Source organism: Gymnoscopelus microlampas (assembly GCF_963454915.1).
Source record: "Gymnoscopelus microlampas genome assembly, chromosome: 14".
NCBI classification, from domain to species: Eukaryota; Metazoa; Chordata; class Actinopteri; order Myctophiformes; family Myctophidae; genus Gymnoscopelus; species Gymnoscopelus microlampas.
The window spans coordinates 26,139,332-26,160,830 of NC_139951.1; the positions used below are offsets into that span (position 1 = coordinate 26,139,332).

Here is a 21,499-nt window from a genome sequence, read left to right on the forward strand (position 1 = left end):
GTATTTATCAGTGCCCGTTTACTTCTCTTTTCCACCAGCTATTAAACACCAGTTTATTTAATTACATTTCATTTTATTGAATGGAGGTACAGGACAACAGCATGTACAGTACTCGTTCATAAATAAATAAGTATATACATGAATCTATTCCATGTTCCCTGGTTATAAGTTATTTAGCTGTTCCTGTCGTATTTTTCACACTTACTGCGGGCTGTGATGACACACAGGGATCAATAAAGAGTAGCTATAATTTATGCACAATAAATGACAATGCGGAAATTTGAGGAAAGTATTGCAACAGCATGACTTTATCAACCTACAATGAGAGCATTATAGGTTGACTAGATACCCAAACTAGATATTCAACTTCATTTCCACAGATGGAACAAGACGGCGGTGGGTTCCAATTTCCTTTAGGCAAAACTCCAACAGACTTATTTACTGTTGCCAGTTTCCTTCTCTTATCCACCAGTGTGTGTGTGTGTGTGTGTGTGTGTGTGTGTGTGTATTGGCCTGTTATAGCGCTACCAGCAGGTCTAATTAGCAAAACATTTTTTGGGAACAAAATGCCTCAAATCATGCATGCAGTGTCCGATTGCCATGAAAGGCCTAAGAAGAAACGCCACCCTTTTCACATTGGCCTATTATAGCGCCACCAGGAGGCCACAATAACGTTTGTGACCTGGCGTAGACCTGTGCTCCGAGGAGCACTTTTTCTAGTTGCACATCCTCCTCTGGAAGGGCAACGTAAACACAACACACACACATCACAACAGTGGTGGAAAGTAACTAAGTAGTTTTACTGGAGTACTGCACCTGAAGTACGACTTTGAGGTACTTTGACTTTACTGTAGTAGTGCAGGCGTTGGCAACTGGCAGCCTGCAAGCCGAAATTGGCCCCTCAGAAATAATTGCTGGCCCGTCAGATTATTTTGAGAATTTTTTGTTTTCGTTTAACTATATTGGACTGAAAGTCCCACATATATACACGCTATTATAGCTATAATAGAGAATAAATCCCCACCTGAAGCATGCTTATTGTCTCCGCCAGGCCGTAAGGCATGGCGAGAGAGTATGTTTTACCCCCTGTCCGTCCGTCCGTCCGTCCGTCCGTCTGTCCGTCCATCTGTCTGTGACCAGCTAATCTCCGGCACCGTTGGCCTGCTTGCTCCGAAACTGTGCACACACACTCCCTGTATGCCAATTCAGAACCTCTGCCCCAAATTTCTCACATAGCCCTGTTATAGCGCCACCAGGAGGCCGATTTGTGCAAAATCCATTTACTCCTACAGATTTTATCCAAACGTCATGCAAATCGGTACACATTATCTCTATAGTCATGTGATCAACACGGATCTGTCCGATTTTCCATATTCCATGCTCATTGGCTAAGGTTGGCCAAAGTTTGCATTGATTGCCGTGAAAAGCCTAAGAAGAAATGACACCCTTTTCACATTGGCCTATTATAGCGCCACCAGGAGGCCACAATAACGTACCTGACCTGGCAGAGACCTGTGCTCCGAGGAGCACTTTTTCTAGTTTCTTATTGAATTCTTTGCCAAAAAAAAAAAGCGATATTCCAAGTAATTGTCATAAATGGCTGCACATCCCAAATGGCTGACAGACTGCTTACGGAACACAATCATTTATTCATAGCCCGCAATTCACAAGAGACAGATAATTTAAGACGGTCATTCAAGTCTTGATCAGAGCTAGGCTTCACTTGCCAAAACAAGTCAGCATCTTATGAGTGTAGCCTACCATGAATAATTTATTGTGCAAAATTTTGTGTGTCATGTATGGAATGTGCTATACAGAATTTTGAATATTTCCTTTATCGCCTCAGTAGCGAGGATCACAGCGTGACTAACTGGCTCATCCATTCACTGATTACACCCAAATTTCACATGACACTTTCATTTTGTTATCCGATAAATTCAAAGAGCCTCCTTGTGACAGTCGTAAACAAGTTTTTTTTATCCTTTTAGCCTTATTGTCTGACTGTACCTCGTGCTGTTTACATTTCTGACTGATAAAGTATTCAAATCAGTCAACAACAAAAAAGCAGATGAACTTTTCAGTCACATGCAAACGTTACCAGCATTTGGCTAATCCCCACTGCAGAGAACACCTGGATTGGCTAAATGGAGTTTACAACTAACACAGTAAACTCAACGCTGTGGAAAATTATGTAAAATCAATTTTACCTATTACACTCAGGATTTGACTGTGTAGGCTATACATTGTATGACTATAACTATCCTATGATGGAATATGAAAAGATATAGCCTAGGTTTCAGAGCCAAGGCTGTTGCATAATACATAATACATGCCCTCCTTAGGCAAAGTGCCCTCTTGTCCCCTCTGTTCTCCCGCACCAGTGACTGTCCCTCCAATTCGTACTTCCATCCCTCAAACTGCTGACATTCTCAGATGACGTGACCACAGCTGACCCTATATCCAACAACAAGTCCATCAGCCGGAGAGAGAGAACTAAGCACAACGATCTGAAAGTTGAAGAACTCAAAGGGCGTTGACCTATTGTATTTAGCAGACACTATTCATTCAGATAGGCTACAATGAATGTAATACTTTAAAAAACCTTCACTTCCCGGCCCACCAATATTCAAGCAATGTTATGTGAGTGCAAGTATCAGAGAGGCATAGCACTCAATTCAATGAAAGGACAAAACCATGAACAAACCCAACCATGCCTTCCACACAGCTTTTGAGCCAATGTCCTCAGGTCAGTGTCATGGATGTAGGTCGGTCTGGCCATAGTATTAACAGGCCAGCTGTTGACACATTGTGCCCACGAGGCCCTCTCAGATCCCTCTCCTCTGTTGTTGTTGTTTGTAAGCCCGGCAACCAGTTGACTCCTGTGGGTAAATACGGTTTATTATTCCTCTGCCAATGACAGCCATGGTCTGAGGCATTATATTTTTGGGTTGTCCACCCATCCGTGGCAATAACTCAATAATTCATACATTAATTATGACACAAATGTATAATAGGGTAAGAAAAAAAGATTTTGGAGGTCAACACTGACAGACGCTAATGTATATTGCAAATTGGATTGATGTTATGCTAAAGGTTAAAAAAAACTATTTTCAAGAAGTGGATCCTTTGATGCATTGAAAACATCATACTTCAAACATACACTGCTTTAATCAGTTTTCATTGATGCACTATTCCTTTTTCTGTGATGAGTTGTCAGAACAGCTGCCTTGTAAAATAAATCAATAAATCAATGATCGTGTCAAGCCTTTAGTTGTTTTTCTCACAAGATTTATGTTTGGTTAAATGTGTGTGTGTGTGTGTGTGTGTGTGTGTGTGTGTGTGTGTGTGTGTGTGTGTGTGTGTGTGTGTGCGTGCGTGCGTGCGTGCGTGCGTGCGTGCGTGCGTGCGTGCGTGCGTGCGTGCGTGCGTGCGTGCGTGCGTGCGTGCGTGCGCGCGTGTCTTAAGTTCTATGGAAATCTGTACTTGTATTCCTGCGTTTTGATGTTCTTTATAGCGATTTACTATACGGAAAAAGGCAGACTTCAAAATCCAGGTTTCCAAGCTGCCCTGCTCGTAAGATATCCATCTTACAAATTACAAATTGGAACGAATGATCTCTCGACAAGACAAGATGAGATCAAAAGTTTATTGATCCCAGAGGGGAAATTGGGTCATTTCGACAGTCAGGTGGAAGATATATGGATGATAGAGCGATAATAGAAAGAAGGTGGGTAAAACTTCAAATGTAAAAGTGTGCATTAGTGTGCACAATGTGGCACAGTACTATTACATGTATTCACTTTTACAAAGCTTTTGCAAATACGTATTCCCAAAAGCAACAAAGAAGTGTACAGAATAGCTATTTCTGCCTAATGAGCTTAAGCTATATGTATATGACTGTACATTCAGCACATTCGGGTCAGTGTGTGGTCATTCTGTGTACAGATACATAATTCTATTCTATGATGCGTCCTGAGATATAACTGCTGTAGACTTCGTCTGGCTTTATGTCCTTTTGGAATATTTATTTTTTTCTTATTTTTCTCATTTCTATTTTCTTATTTTATGTCTTTTATGTGTGGGTGGCAAATCCCCCTAGATCAGGGGTCTGGGGTTCAGACCAAGGACCCCTTAGCTGAGAGAGAGATGAAGCAGGGACCCTCAGTATGTATTGTATAAAATTGTGTTGCAGATTAAACCTTTTCATAGCTTCATAGAGTTGTTTAACAGCAGTATCATCAGTGCTGTGTAAATTAATGTATTTTCTTTTTTTGTTTGTTTTACACATCTTTTCTATTAATATGTTGGATTCATGTTCATGTGTATTTTTTTTTCTTATACTCTCAATAAATTTGGCTCTGTTCTTTCATTTAGAAAAGAAGGTTTACAAAAACACTTCTTTAAAAAAAAGTATGCAACTGGGGGAGCATGCTTACAATATTTACTCTTAAATATACTATAAATATACTCAGGACCTCCCTCACCGTCACCTTGTACCTTGTACTCTACTACCCTCTAGGGGTTACACAGAGATACTACTTCAGACAATTAGACCCGGTCGATTTGGGTCGAGCTGTCTCAAATTCGCGGCTGGGCGAATTGTCCTGGGTCGAGACGTCTGGTGACCCCCCCTCTACCCCTCAAACCTATTCGCCGAAAATAGCTTGTTGTGAGCTTGTAGATATGCTATTTTCAAATTGGTTTTCAAATGTTTCCCCCAAAATAGGGATGCTAGGGTTCAATTGGTTAAAGTAAAACAAAAATAAACGGTTCCTAATATTACACAAAGATTTGGCAGCCTCCCTGTAACTCTGAGGACTCCCTATAGAGATCCGGAACCCCTATTGAAGGCCCATACCTTATGCGGGATTAATAATGTTTATGTTATGGTACAGTCTTGGTGGGTTTCTGATCCTAAAGAGTCATGACTACGACTTTCTATTGGAACATTCTTTTATTAGTATAGATCACCAAACCATCCAACAACCAACCAACTAACTAACTAACTCATGAACAGTGAAGAAACATGGGGTGTTCCCTGTAACCACCACTATTGGTAGTGTTCTTCAGAAACAATAGATAAATATTAAACGAACATAAACCACCCAGAGGCTTGCTAGAAAGTCTCCTCGGCCACTAACCCCCGGGACACTAGTATGTTTTGTTATCTTATAGAAGTTGACATAGTTGCTTTATTTAATCATGGATAGGCTATGATAATAATTGTGTTAAGTGCACAATAAAAAAACATTTATTTTAGACCTGTAGTATCAAATATGATACAAATCGTAAAGGACTATAGACCTGTAGTGTCAAATATGATACAAACACTTTTGACATCATAAAAAACTAACTGAAATGCTAAATTTTGAGAGCTCATAAGTGCATTCAAGTTATCCAACACTTATTTCAAAATATTAGTAAAGATATACTAGGAAAACTTACCAGAACTGCTTAAAACATAATTGTTTGTTAGTAGTGCATCAACCTCTCCTGTTTAGTTGATGGCAGCCATTTTGGGTCAGTCAAACCACCTGAGGCTGTAACGGGAGGCATGCGTTAATCCGACAGACCTTTTCTCCGACTATGTGGCATCCGCGTGCGGTTAGGGTTAGGGTGCGGGTTTGGTTCGGGTTAAAGGACAACTTTAGTTTTTTACAACCAAGGTTTAAGTTTTAGATTGTAATTAAAGTAAATAAAATATGAGTGTTAAAATTTTTAAATGTACTTCTTTCTATAGTTTTAGCAATTTTCGCGATATTTTTTACAGTGGGCGGGGGCATTCTGTCCGGTGGCTAAATATGTCTTTTTTTAAACAATAACCCGGCGTTTTCTTTATTATTATTTACAGTAGCTCTTCTAGCCCCCACTAACTCACATCTGGCCATCAAAGACCACAGGACCTTTTTTATTGTGTAAAAAAGGCATATTTAGCCACCGGACAGAATGCCCCCGCCCACTGTAAAAAATATCGCAAAAATTGCCAAAACTGTAGAAAGCAGTACATGAAAAAAAAATAACTCTCATCTTTTATTTACTTTAATTACAAGCTAAAATATAAACCTTGGTTGTAAAAAACTAAAGTTGTCCTTTAACTACCTGCAGTGCAAATGGTAGGTCCAGGGGGAAGTGGGGATGTGTCAGATATGATACAACAGGTTCTTGGTCCAAGTATTGATTACACTGATTTATTAAAAAATAATTAGTTGTGTGTATCACATATGATACGTTTGGCGAATCTGTCCTCGCTGATGCTCATTATAAAATGGCACAATATCCATCTACTCACTGTGTCTCATTGGTGGGCTATGTTCAGTTCATAATCCTGCCTATTAGTGACATGACACAACACACACACGCAGACAGACAGACAGACAGACAGAAACACATTAACCTGAAACATGGTTTTCAATGACATTCCCGTTTTGAGATGCATATTTTGTAAAAAATGTCATATACAAATAAAGTTTTGTATTATTTTTGTTGCTCTTGATGTTGTTGATGTTATCGTTATTATTATTATTATTGCTGTTGTTGTTGTTGCTGTTGTCCCTTTGCTAGTATGTATAGTTGAAAGATGTGAAAATGGTATTGTCTACTCTATAACATGAGAATGTGTTCAATCAGTGAAATACAGTGGAAATCGAAATGAGCAAAATGTGTAGTGTCACAAGAAGGGAAGTCACTTTTTTTATTCATATATACTGTGCAATAACCAATCTGTTTTCATATCCACCTACGGCTGTTTTATTTTGTTTCTGTTTTGTCTTGTTTTTTTTGTAATGAATATTGATATGAAAATGAAAATGCACTGTGAAGTATCTCGACGACACTGTAAAAGAGGGCAACCTCAATGTCTTTTGAGAATAAATAAAGGTTTGAAATGAAATGAAATGACGCTATGTCAAATTTACCTAGGGTGGGAGGTAGCACGTGTACCCAATGGAAATATGTTCTGTGGTACCTGGCCGTGGAGAATAAGAGGCAGACAGAGTTTTAAGCTGCAAAATAACAGGATTTTTCTCAAACAAAAGGTGTGAGGGAGAAGGCCTTGGGGGTGGCGGAGGTTGCAAGGCCTGGGCTCGCTGAGCCACTGCCAGTGTCTCTAGGCTGTGGAGTGTGAATTGACCTGGGGGAAACACAGAAGACAGGGGTGAGCAAATGCGGGCAGCAAGGGAATGGCTGACAGGCTTACAAGTCAGTTTGTCCGTGTTCCAATTGGCCGTTGTCCTTTTTTCCTACTGCCGCTGTGTGGGGGGGGGGGGTACTTTGTCAGACAGACAGATCTCTTTTCCAACACTCTTCAATGTCACAGTTCTCCTCTTATACTCTCTTTCCTCCTCTCAGAGGGGTGGTTTGTTCTCCTACCTTCCACTCTGGTGAGCAGTAATCAACCTTAAATAGGCCTCATAATTGCTGACCCTGCTCACCTGTTCTCTAGGTCTGTCTCTGGCACCAGAATTTCCCCTGCGGTATCAATAAAGGTATCTATCTTTCTATCTAGGTCTGCCAGAGCAGGGTGGGGACATATCGGGCCTCCCACCTCATACCTAGCTGTCTTCTCTGTGGCCCTCTGCCCAGTGATCTGAATGGCACAGTTCCAATATACAGTAAGTTATTCACAGATAATATAAGCCAATCATGTGGAGTCACAAAAAATATGGAGTTGTATAAAATTTGTTTAAAATGGGTAATTCTGACCCAAACAGAACACATTGGGTAATATTCTGAATCAATCATAGCACAAATTAAATTCTATAACATTACAACAGTGACAGGTTTATGATTTTATTTAATTTTTGATTAAGTGTTATAATAATTTTGTAAAATATATGGTGGACATTGGACGATTGGTTTAGAGAGAACCACAACACAACGGATTAAAAGTGAAAAAAATATATACTACACGTATATCTTCCCAGGGCACGCAATAGACAGGGGAGAGACTGTCCAGCCTACCCAGGGCGCACACACTTTGTGTGTTGTCTTATTGTCGTTTTATTAACCACATAAACCCTGGAGTCCCTATTCTGGGGTGAAAGGGTGTAAAAAGGAGGGGGGCAAGTATAGACCCCTGGGGGACCCCGGTCAACAAAGTAGTATATACAGGGCTTATGTGATTAACTTGTTATTTGCTATGGGAATGTGTTGGGGGGAATGTACCGTCGGTATGTGTTATTATGTTGCTTTATGTGCTATCATTTGATTGACATGTGATTTAATGGTAACCACAGGGAGCACCCCCTCCTCTCTGCATGCTTTGGGTGAGTGGGTAGGAGGAGACACAGTTGGTAAGTGAATTGAATAAAGCAATAAAGAGGAATGGTGCATGCTGGCACCACTAGAGGCCGCATTCCACAGGACGAGAGAAGGGACAGACCCACAGCACCTGAGCTCATTCACCTACACAGCATACACCAAGAGCAGGACAGCATGAAGTCATAAAATAGGTCCGGAGCTTGGTTGAAGACGAAATGGTCTGCAATGCATTATCCTCACTGAATAAAGCATACTATTCTCGGTGGGCCATCTTTGCTGTCCTCGACAGCCTGCATGGGGGTGAGAGGGACAGCCAGAAACCACAGGTCCTGGTGCCCCATGGACTCTGTATCATAGTGCTCCAGCCAGTCCATGGCTCGGCCAGGAATGGGGGTGGGCCACTTCGGAGCCTCCAACAGTCTGCGACGACTTTGATAATACTGGACAAACTGCCGGCAAGTTATGTAGTTATGTAGTTGCCTCCTCCAAAGCCTCCTGTGTACTGCCCACAAACACCTTACCCGACACTCGCACGGTCTGTTGCAAAAGTACCAGGTTGGGCCTCCTGTGGAAGATCTGGCGAGCAATATTGTGGGCCCCTTTCTCGCCATAGTCATAGTGGTGATGAATTACATCACTCACTGATCAGTCACCTCTGATCGATCATACGACTAGTATGAGACTAAAGCACAGTTACCATGGCAGAGAAGCTGGTAATCTAACCAATGCCGCAACTTTAAGGAAGTCTGTCTGTGGCTCAGAGTGAAAAAGACAAGGACCACTCCTCCACATCAGTGGTTCTCAAAGTGGGGTCCAGTGGGGTTATTATTATTATTATTATTGTTATTATTTATTGATTGATTGATTGATTTAATACTTTATTAGACAGAAATGCAAACAGCACGAGGTAGGCCTACAGTCACACATTTGGGCTAAAAGGATAACACTAAAGTCCTGGGGACTTGTTTCCATTGTGGTCCTGTTATCATTATTATCATTATTATCATTATTATCATTATCATTGTTATCATTATTATCATTATTTTAACATTTTGGTCCCACTGGACCTGGCTGTAATCTGGCCATGGTTATTATTCAGTTGATTCAGTTGGCTGTTAGCCGCTGTTCCATTTGCAACCAGTAGAGGGTAATGTAGGACAATTTCCACCTACAGCCCAGACAATAAAAACAAGGCAGAGCAGAGCTTCCACACAGAGACAGCATCTCAGCAGCATTCTGATGTCACCGAGTAGGCATCCGAGAAATGTGTGATTCTTAGTCAATAGCCAAGCAGCAGAGGAATATGGATACATGGCCGCCGAACTTGGACTAGAGATGTAGTTGCAACTAAGGATGCCACCCAACTACATCTCTCGTGTGCTCCTGTTGGTTTCCATCTCCACGGCGTGGGAGGTGATCGGCCAGTCTCTTCAAGACCAAGGAGCATTTGGTAAGCTCTAATGTGGGGATGGATGCAGCACAATGACCAGATGGGAGTGGTTGGCCCTTTTTTTATGGCTTTTGTTGACAAGTCGCCGATTCTCGCGTGGATCATAACAAAGGCGTGTGGGCGTAATGAAAATAGGCTACATATTTGAGGATGCTTTTCAACAAAAGAGCATTAATACTAATCCACTGAATAGTTTTGGTACAAACCGCTCGATACGTTAAACCCATAGCCTACATGAATTGAATAATATTGACGATATGTGTTCGAAATATATATATTTTTAAAGTCCATAGGAATTTCAAACTAAATACAGCATTTTTGACTTGAATAGTCGCTTGAGAATCTTTATGCTTTATGTTGGATCTGCTTGTGGATAATATCTTTCCATGTAGCAATAATTCCAGCCCAGGCCCCACTGTAACGCGGGCCTTCGCGTTTAATGTGCTTGCGCATTTATGACAGTGTAATATGGTATATGGAGGGGTGAGTATATTTGTCAGACTCAGTAAAAGAAAACACAACAACAACAGCATAAAATGGCCTATTGGGCTACATAACGGTCCACGCTGGATTGAAGGCAATGGCATGATGAAAAATGTGCTGCACCTATACTGTAGCTGATCACTATTCCAGTAGGCCAACAGTCTCCACTGTTAATGGAGGCATACATTTTGAATTATGAAATGGTTTGAAACCGTTATTGGCTATGTGTACTCTACATCAGTGGTTCTCAAAGTGGGGTCCAGGGACTCTCAGAGGTCCTTGATGGGGTTCCAAATTGACCCTCACAAGTCTGTAACTCTGACAGTATACAAATGGACCCAAATGGACCCATTAGGGTCCATTTGGTTCCATTTGTACACTGTCAGAGTTAAGTTTGAGAACCACTGCTCTACATGCTATTGTACACAGTAAACAAAAAGAAGACAAATCTGATTGTGTTAGTGCAGTCTTGCGGAATTTGTAGGTCAGCATATTGGGGTACATGTGGTTCAGGAGGTGGGGGTTTAATAGACATTTTGGTCAACCTACCAATGATGCCCAAGAAAGTAGAGGTTGATTAGGCTATCCATGTTCCTCAGAAACTAGAGTGTTTCTCAGAAACTAAGTGATTGATAGAGAGCTATAATGCTAAAAGCACATGTTTAGTTTCCCATGTGGGTGAGGCGACCAGGGTTTCAATCTACATGGTTCCACTCACACATACATAGCTACATTACATGCACTTTGGGTGATACACTTAATGTAGATGTAGCCAAACAATTCAAGGCAATTCAGATTTGATATGACCATTTGTCAGTCTTTCCCTCTCCGCCAATGGAGCCTCTTCAAGCAGCAATGTTTTGAGTGTGCAGGGTCCATATTGAGGAAATCCTCTCAAGGTTTTACACAAGGGAGCTTTCATTGCCCCAATTATTGTATTGGAAGAGAGCACACAGACACACAGACACAGACACACACACACACACACACAGACACACACACACACACACACACACACACACACACACACACACACACACACACACACACACACACACACACACACACACACACACACACACACACACACATAGACACACACACACATGCACGCACACCAGCATGCATGCATGCCTTAGTGTCTACACACACGCACACGCACATGCACACACACGCACGCACGCACGCACGCACGCACGCACGTACGCACACACACACACACACACACACACACACACACACACACAAAATTATATACACACACAACCTACACTAGTATCTGAATGCCTCTATTATCGAGGCAACTGTCACACACAGAAACGTTCTGCATCAACGAGTTTGAACTGGTGACGAGTGGGGGACGATGTCTTATAGTGCTACAGGGGATGATGGTCCATTCAAGGACGCACAACAAGCGACTTTAACCCATTAGGACCTGAGGCCGATTCTAAAAGGGTCTTCTAAATCCTAAAAGTTTTCTGAAAAACATACGTTTCTATGTCAGTGGTTCTCTAACTTTTCCATGTGAAGGACCACCCAAAATGATATGTATTTGGCCGCCGACCCCCATCTCAAAACATTTTGTTCCAGGGATCCCAAGAAGCAAAGATTTGAGGCACATTTTCTGCACACATTTTCACGATTTTTCAAAAATAGTAGATCTACAAGTTCATAGCGTGGCACGATCTGCTATTTTTGAATAGCCAAAGTATAAAATAATGGTTAAAGTGGTTAAAATCTAAAGTTACACAGAAGCTTTCCCGGTCTTAACGTGTTAAAGCTTTTGGCAAGTCACTATGTATCCATAGAAACGTCCCCCACTAGGACCCATATCTGTATGGTCCAAGAGAAGAGGGGAAAACAAAATGTTCTACGCTGAAAAGAAGATGTGCAAGGGGCATACAGTAAGATGACAAGGTGTATTTAGTTGATGGGTGTTCACTGGGTGTCTGCAACGTACATCGCTCCCAACTGGAGCGAGTCGGGCAATGCCCGAGGTTGTTGGTCGTTTTGATTGTATACATGCTACTATTTACCCTTCCCCTTGTAGGTCATTTGGCTTACTTTGAAAGACAGCCACCACGACTCACAAGTGACGTGGTGAATTAATGTGGGCCATACTCAAGTGTACTGATCTGATTCTGCAATCGGACTTTCGTAAGCCTAGTAAACTGTAAACCCACATTTTACCATACGTCACAGAGATCAAGAAATGTATCTGAATGTGGTTAATACAGAAGATGTCAATGCTGTTCTGCTCTGTTCTACCAGTTAATATATGCAAATCAATGAGAATATATATGTGCTGACAAAGGATTTGGTGTCTGGTTGGTTGGTCAACCTGTTCACATTCCTGGAATGGGTAACATTAACAAGTAAAGTAAAGGTGTGTAGACAGACCATGAGATAACACGTGAAACTCCACAATCTTACAGAGGTCCAAGTAAGAGTCCAGGTGTTTGACAACAGCGACCTTTCACCTTTGGCGGATGCTCTGGTGGAAATTCACGGGAACCAGACGGTCCTGACGTCCAGCAAGGCAGGCAGCAATGGCGTGTTGAGAGTCAACTTCCTGTACCGTCCAGGGACATGGGTCATCATTACAGCGTCCAAACAGGACTACGTCACCAACTCAGTGCCATGGCATTCCAGCCGCATCCCTTGTAAGTCACACATGGTGCCCCTCAAAAGAGAGCAGTTGATTTAGGATGAACAGGCCATGCCTTGTTGGTTTATGTCTATGCAGCACTTGTGTCGTGACGCATCAGCCCTTAAGTGTGTTTGGATGACTCTGGTATCTCTCTGCTTCCAGTGTATGCATCTGTAAGCCTGTACCTCCTGGTCCAGAGGCCAGGCACGCTTATTCTGTACGATGATGTCCTACAACTGCTGTCCGGCTCCCCAGGTAAGAAACAAAACCAGTTTTGAGAGGAATGCTTTTGATTTGTCTCTTTAAGTTGGGTCATTAGGTTTGTGTGGTCTGATTCAAACCCATTTCCATGTGCTTTGCGTCGTTTCATCTATCAGGTCAGTGACTTGACATTGTAGCTGCAACGAAAGTGATATTTTTAGACATGCAGCTGCCAACAATGTTAAGTAGGTATATGCAGTATATTTATTTCTCTAAGGTACAGGCGTTGTCTTGCATGGGTTTCCCTGCTGTCCTGGACTTGTGTAGATTTCACAGCTCAACATTTAGGTGACCTTGTATTATTCACTGCCTCTGTCGCCATAGCAACAACTGCAGCACAGTTGTAGCCTGCTACAAGTTTTATAAATGCACCTCGCCTGCACCCTTCATATGCTAGTTGGAACACATATTGAAAATAGTAATAATAATTCAAAATAAAGAAATAATATAATAATAATAATACTATATATATATATATATATATATATATATATATATATATACATACACACAAAGCGGGTATACATACATATACGCGCTTAGCTTTCAACCAAAATGTCACAGTACAGCATTCACAGCATAGGGAGTGTGGTTGTATCTCCGCAGGTGCAAGGAACCAGCCGTTGGTGCAACTCCAGCGGAAGTCTCTTCAGCTGCCAACCAGCTCCAACTACACAGCCCTGACTGCGGTATTGACCACAGCCAGGAGCCAGTATGAAATAGGAGGTTTTCCCTACCTGCTTGGACTAGAGACCAAGAGCTCAGGTGGGGCATCCATTTGAGAAAGCAAGTGTGGATTATGTGAGACTGACGTGTGGTGAAAAATGGATTGTATTTCAAGTCACAATGGTCCATTATGTGGTCAATGGTACATTATGTGTCCCCATGGCAATTAGGACACACACAGTGTCCAATGAAAATGACATGAGAACATTTAGCATCACACAACTCTACACTAAACTGTATCATGGAAAATGAGCAGTGGTGGAAAAAGTACTCAAATGTTTTGCTTAAGAAATACTCTGTTAAAAGTATTGGTATCAAAATGTAATTAAAGTACCAAAAGTAGAAAGTACTCATTATGCAGAATATCCTTTTTCAAAATGTATACAAATCTTTTGAAAATAGCAGATCTGAGCTTGTAGATCTGCTATTTTCAAATGGCTGAAATGTATATAGGGTTGAAGTAGTTAATGTATGTTTTGTAATAATAATCAAAATCTACAAAGTAACTAGTAACTAAAGTTGTCAAATAATTGTAGTGGAGTAAAAGTACAATATTTGCCTTTGGGATGTAGTGGAGTAGACCTAAAAATATTGAAAATTGGAAATATTAAAAGTAAAAGTTGTACTGAAGTACAGTACATGTACTTAGTTATTATTTTACACCACTGAAAATGAGCAATTATCTGAAATAGTGTTCAGACCTATAGCAGTTCGAGGGAGACCTTGATCTACAGAGGTAACATTAGAGACTTTCCATGTCTCTTTGTAGCTGGAACTGGAAATATACAGTAGAGTAGAACATGGTGATGTAACAGATAACACAGACACGGACTATTACAACTATTGGTTATATAACAGAAATTATATAAGAACACAGGGAAGTTCTGCGGGCAAAGAAGATTATGAAAGATTCCTTTATGTTTTATGTTCTGGGGCAGGAACTGGATGGACAGATCTGACAGCATTGGCAGTGGTCAGCATCCAGCTCTTTGACAAAGATGGCAATGCTATTGAGGTCTCAGATCCCATCAATGTCTCTGTGCCACTGCCCTCTGACACCCGCAACAGGGTCGCTACAAGTGTACCAGCTTGGGTGTACCAGCCTAAGACGGGTAAGTGAAAGACATAAACATTTTTGTTCTACATATATGCTTCACTGCAGTGTTGATTTCGTTGACTATAACTAAGACGAAAAATGTTCATCGACTACCTTTTTTCACTGACGAAAACTAAATAAAAACTAGATAAAAACTAAGCTACGATGACTAAAACTAAGACTAAATATATTGTCAATTTCATCAACAAATAAAAACTAAACTAGACTAAATGTTAGTGAGGGACTAGTGGAGAAGAGATCCAGTAGAACTAAAAGACAAGTCATTTTATGTTTGGTTGCACTCGGGTGTTGCGCTCTGAAAATAGCAGATCTACAAGCTCACAACGCATCGCGGCTATTTTCAGCATGCAACCAAGTGCAAATCAGCCATTACCACGCCATCAAGGCACCGCCAAAATACATTTTAGTCAACTAAATCAACTGTAGATTTAGTCAACTATAATCTTATGATTTTTTGTTGACTAAAACTAGACGAAAACTAAAACATTTCAGATGACTAAAATATTACTAAAACTAAATGGAATTTTATTCAAAAGACTATGACTAAAACTAAATCAAAATCTGCTGTCAAAATCAACACTGCTTCACTGAATGAGCTAAAGATGGCACAGAGAAGCTGAGTTGGAGAAACGATACAGAGATTTAAACAGCTTATCAATTATTTCCATTGATCACTGAAACCCTAGTTGACCTGAATCCTAACTAAAGGGCCCTACTGTATACTTTTTTGACCAGATTCCCACGGACTCTACACAAAATATATTTGCCGAAAATAGCCAGTCTACAAGTTCACAAGGCATCGCAACGTGACACGTTGTGAGCTTGTAGATCTTTTTGCAGAATGTTCAGCCCAGAATAGGGTCGCTAGGGTTCATAGTGGTTAAAAACAGTAGTAAGTATTAACAATACTTACTACTAACAAGTGTTCTGTGCTTTTGGTTTAAATGTGTGTGCTTTTCCTGTATGATTTCCAGGGTTGTGGATAAGGAATGGCACTGGGTACATCAAAAAGGAAGGCACACAATTCATCTGGAATGTTGTGGTTCCTCAGATGGGGTATTGGTTGGCTGCCTTTCCGGCATCTTCAGGTAATGACTCACAACTCCTCAGCTTCTTTTGTGCTATAGAGGTCCCTTCATGTGTCTTGGTGAAAATGGAACTACTGTATAATAAATATATACTGCCTTAATATTGCATTTTCAATGCATTCAATTCTTTTTGCAAAAAGTGGGCCTTTTTGATACATGTTTTATTTTCATGGTAGATTTTCATGTCAGCTGTGATGACACTGTCTTAGGCTCTCATTTTTCAGAAGGCCAATAGTTAGGCATAGTGTTACAAGATGTTCAAACCTATCAATATTCATTATAATTGACCACTCATACTCCTGTGGATGGGGACATTCTCATCCAGGAAGATTCCACTCTCATCAGCATCAGAATATTCCACTGTGAATATCATCCACCATTTACTCAAGTATCCTCTTCATTTTGGCTCTGTACATCATTTACACAAGCACTTGTACATGTAATGTCTAACTGCTGGCTGCTCAAGCCACTCTGCTATGGTGCATTGTGATTCTGAATGATGATGATGTCATCTCATCAATTAAATCAATGGGACGTTTCACACTATGCCTTTCCAGAAGATTCCTTCCCCAACTGAGCTCTTGGTTCACACCCCCCCCCCCCCCTTCACAGATCTGACAGGACTAGATGCTGTTGGTGATGGAAATTCACTCCATAAATCTTTCACCCCATCTGGTCTGCTCAGCTCATACTGAACTGTGTGAACCAAAGCACTTGTGATGTGAACTTTGAGAAAAGGCAGTGTTCTGAGTGGGATGTGTCTGCCATGGTTTCTTCCAGGCATGGGTCTTGGTCACCCGGGCCTGAGGGACATCACTACCTACCACACGCTCTTCCTGCTCTCCATCCTGGGCTCGCTGGCCCTGCTGGTGCTCATTCTGCTTTGTGTGCTGCTCTACTACTGCAGGTGTGGAGAGCGTAGGCGCAGGTCTCACTTTAAGGCTTCTATCAAAGTGCTATTGAGATCATTAAAGCCCCCCTCCAGCATGTTTTGCATTTGTCAGCTGTTTAAAGTTGAAATGGCTTTTCTCTACCTTATTGTGATGTATTTAGTAGCGAAAGCCGTTCAAGCGGGTCATTCACAGACTGAATCAGTCAGCAGTGGCACCACACATTTAGTCAACCGTCCCGTCCCCTTGGGCTATGGGATTTAAACTCTGCAGCAAAGCAGTGCTGATTCAAGCTTATGTTACTGCAACTCCAAGTGGGGTTGCAGTAACATAAAGGTTTGTAAATGTTGTAAACAAAATGTTTACAAACATTTGTTTAGCTGCGACTGCTGCATCCGCCCATCTTTGATATCATTCAAAGGAGTAACACTTCCCTCTTGTGGTGCTTGTCATCATATTATTGGTTGAAATTGATTTGGACCTGCCAAAGTAATCACGCATTACATTTTTGTTTGACCGGAAGTAATGATATAGAAGATTGCACCTTTAGAGACTTTTGTTATAAAAAATATATAGAAATTGAATGGTTTCATTCTTTTTGGCATCTATTGTTATCTATGTCCCAATTTTGACCACAGCTTTAAAAGTGTGAAAAACATTTTCATTTCATCTGCTCTTTAATGTCTTCAAATACTGTAGTCCTATACAGTACGTTGATTACAGGTGCAAGAGTTTCTCTTGAAACGGCATTTGGCTAAATGTGACTTACCATTATTCCCGGTTTGACCATGCAAATCAACCTGCTAGTCTGTCTGGTTGACACAGCCGTTAAACTAAGTTGTGTATGTACGATTTGAAACCACAACCATTGTTTGGTGAGACAATAAAATGAGCTAGAGGTGGGGCTTTAATGGTACAATTTATATGGTGATGATCACAAAGTAAATATTCATAAACTCTATTCATATTCTTTTTATACTTTTAACTATTACGACTGATAATTATTTATTGCTTTTGTGGGGGATTCCAGGAAGATTTTGTATTAGTTTCTGACATTTGGTGTCTACTTTTCATTTTAGGCGCAAGTGTCTGAAACCACGCAGACAGCAAGGCAAACCCCACTCTTCCAATCTGAATGGAGCTAAGAGAGATCAGGGCACATCTACTTCACGGCTAAATCTCATCTGCGGAGGCCATGTTGAATCTGGCCCTTCCAATGATTCCGGAAAATCGGAGTCGTCCCCATCGCGAGATTATCAGAGCTCGAGGGAAGACTTCACTAAGAACGTGCCTGCTCACAAGCTGCGGCACTCGAAGGGAAAGAACGCCTCTGGTCCCCAAAGGGGCGAAAGCTTCCCCATGAAGGTTACTCGGGCCACGGAAACCAGCAACAACCTGGACAACCCTTTACTACACGAAGACTATGGCAGAAGCTACAGCCCCATGGAAGACAAGGAATCCGATTATCACAGACACCACAATGCCAATGACAATCGGGGCTACGCGTCTGATCCTCCGTCCCCTCCAAGGCTAACCTTCCAAGGCTACATGCCAAGCCAGTCTGACAAACCCCCAGAGTATTCAGCAGCGGCAGCAGACAATCTGGCCAGACCCACCTCCCTCAACACCCAACCGGGACAGATCATCTTCTGCCATTCCCTCGAACAGATGAAGGAGAACATGTACCGTAGCATGGTCCCAACTCTGGTCATTCCAGCCCACTACATGCGTTTCTCTGGTAACGACTTCTCTGGTAAAGATGACAAGGACCAGAAAGATCAAGACAAAGATGGTGCTCAAATGGGAGGTGGCCAGCAGCATCACCACCACCACCACCCACAGAAGCAGGGCCAGCAGCAGCCACAGCAGCAGGGTGGATCCCAAGGTGACGACTCTGAGGAACAAAGCTGGGCCTCTGACTCGTCCGCCGGTGCCATGACTTTCCCGGTACTCTTCAACGACTCCACCATGGCCCAGATGAACGGAGAGCTACAGGCTATGGCTGAGAAGAAGCTTATGGAGCTGGGTGTGAAGCAGCACCCGCGGGCGTGGTTCATCTCCCTGGACGGACGCAATAATGCTCACGTGCGCCACTCCTACATAGATGTCGGGAATGACCTCAGCGGTGGTGGCGGCGGCGGAGGTACCATCCGAGATGTCAACCTTGAGCCGACCATGGAGGCTCACGAGCGCAAGGCAGCAGCCCACCGGAAGGGGAAAGATGATCGCTGGGGCACAGGGGGGAGGAAAGGACACAGTGTAGTCAGCAGCGGTGGGAAGACCTATTCTAAGCTTGCCTACCCAGACCACAGCGAGCCCAGCAGCAGCGAAGGACGCCCGGTGTCCCCTGAAGAAAACTCCCTCACCCCGCTTCTTGATGAAGGTCCTTCTTCCCGAGGGTCCACCATCCCCAGGCGGGGGCGGAGCCGCGTGAACAGCAGCCGCAGCAGCAATAGTGAGAACCGCCGTGACTCCATGACCAGTCCTGAAGACGACATCGACGACAAAGACGAGAATAAGAAAAGCCCGTGGCAGAAGATCGAAGACAGGCCTCTCATGGTCTTCCACCCCAAGAAGTAAGCTTCTTTTTGGGTAGAACAATGGAGCTCTTACCCCTGATTTATACTTTGTTCTACAAGCTCACAACGCGCTGTGCTGTGCCGCGATGTGAGCTTGTAGATCCGCATTTTTTGGTGTATAAATCTCGCTTTACAATCCTTTAAATAGGAAATCCTAATCTCTTCAAAAATGGATGATGAGGAAGAAGGGTGTTGCTTCAACAAAAGAGATCACAATAAGCACAACCATGCTCCGCTGGCCAATGGTCGGGTCTCTCTCAGTCTCACTGTCATTCACTCCCATTGGTTTTCACTCATATAGACTGAAACCTATCCAGTTTATTGTTAATCGTATCACTTGTATACCACTCAACCAATGTCTGAGCCATTGCATAAACTGACTTTGGAAATAGCCATTTTAAAGAGCAAAACATGAGTTAGGAGAATAAAGCACTTACAGCACTGATCATGCGATGATTCATCCAGTATTTGGAATTGAATTAAGATTTTTTTATGAGAATAATTGAGGTGTAGAGAATTGAAGGTAGATGTGCACATGTGTTTCCATGGCTACTCTGCTGCCATGTATTTGTAACTAAGATGAAGATTTCTCAAAAAGACATGCACAGAGAGGCCCCAAATATCTCGAGATATTGTGTGTCGGTTGATTACTTTTGCCTTCAATATTTGTATGTGTAACCCCCACAAATCATCATCTTACACAAACACACACACACACACACACACACACACACACACACACACACACACACCCCAACGTCAATGGTTCATGGAGACTTCAAAGTTCATTGTGCATTTTGCTCCTTCAGGGATGTAATTGGTTTCCTCTTTCTTCTTTACTGTGTCTTTGTAGCGTAATTAATTATTCAGATAGTAATGATTTGAAATGTTGGTCCTCATGCTCAACAACTCTCCCTGTCCTCTCGTGTAATTCATTGACTTAAAGAGTACTGACCTAAAGCTCTGCCAAATTACTGCGTTTCTGCCTTTCTCCTGTTGTTGAGACTTTTTTGCTGACAGAGGATTCGTTGTGATTTCTGTGTATGTAAATAGACTCCCTGGCATCTGAAAGACTTGGTATAGGAAGCTTGCATGTATATTTGAATGTATGAAATAAGCGGAAAGGCATCGAAAGCTCCCACAATTCTCTGGGCCCCTGAACTGATGATACCCTAATCCAGTGGTTCTCAACCTGTGGATCGGGACCCCCAGGGGGGTCCCCACATGATTTTGGGGGGTCCCCAGATGATAGTGAAGTGAAAATGTAAGGACTTTTAAGACCTTTTTAATACCTAAAAAGAAAAGACCATTTACTGCATCAAAAGTAATCAACAAACTATACTATAAAACATTGGCCAAATTGTCAAATAACATAAGAAAGAGACAATAATTGTGAAAATAGCCGATCTACAAGGTCACAACGCCTCGCAACGCGAGGCGTTGTGAGCTTGTAGATTGGCTATTTTCACAATATTTATCTGTGGAACGGAGTCAAACGAAATGGGGGGTCCCCAGTTCAAATATGATTATTTTGGCGGGTCACGGCCTGAAAAGGTTGAGAACCACTGCCCTAATCCCCCAATACGCGTGTAGGTCAGCTTGTAGGCATGGGTTAGCCAAAAATACCACCTTAATGTTACTCACAGTGCTGCCTATTCAGTTATCCAACTATCTACTATAAAGGGATATTTCTAGACAGCGCCTACTGTATAACACACTCCTGTAAGTGCCTTCTTTCACATAGGGTTCAGTGATAGGCATGCAGGTCCTTTTTTTAAATGCAGTTAGTGATAATATCAACAAAACTAACCTGTCAGATGGACACTAATAAGCACACTGCATTTCCGGAATAATACACGTCACTCTGGGGAGCATGCCTGCCAAAATTGATGACAAATTAACTTGTTTTTGCACCTAATATGTCTTGGTATTCCTAATTTCTTGTATCTTTCCCCTTTTCCCCCACCAAACTTGTAAATGGTATGAACTTGAACTA

General features: G+C 42.0%; 1 protein-coding gene across 2 annotated transcripts; it reads left to right on the forward strand.

The window, feature by feature from the left end:
- Positions 1 to 9,499: 9,499 nt before the first annotated feature.
- On the forward strand, positions 9,500 to 20,879 carry fam171a2b (family with sequence similarity 171 member A2b). 2 transcript variants are annotated; one of them, XM_084077913.1, is made up of 8 exons: positions 9,500 to 9,709; positions 12,628 to 12,855; positions 13,005 to 13,097; positions 13,710 to 13,868; positions 14,768 to 14,941; positions 15,921 to 16,034; positions 16,815 to 16,941; positions 18,004 to 20,879. In XM_084077913.1, exons 1-8 carry the CDS (start codon positions 9,613 to 9,615, stop codon positions 19,502 to 19,504), a joined length of 2,493 nt encoding a protein of 830 aa, XP_083934039.1. In that variant the 5' UTR covers positions 9,500 to 9,612; the 3' UTR covers positions 19,505 to 20,879. The 2 variants fall into 2 exon arrangements, with proteins under 2 accessions (XP_083934039.1, XP_083934040.1); XM_084077914.1 differs by lacking the exon at positions 12,628 to 12,855.
- Positions 20,880 to 21,499: the final 620 nt, after the last annotated feature.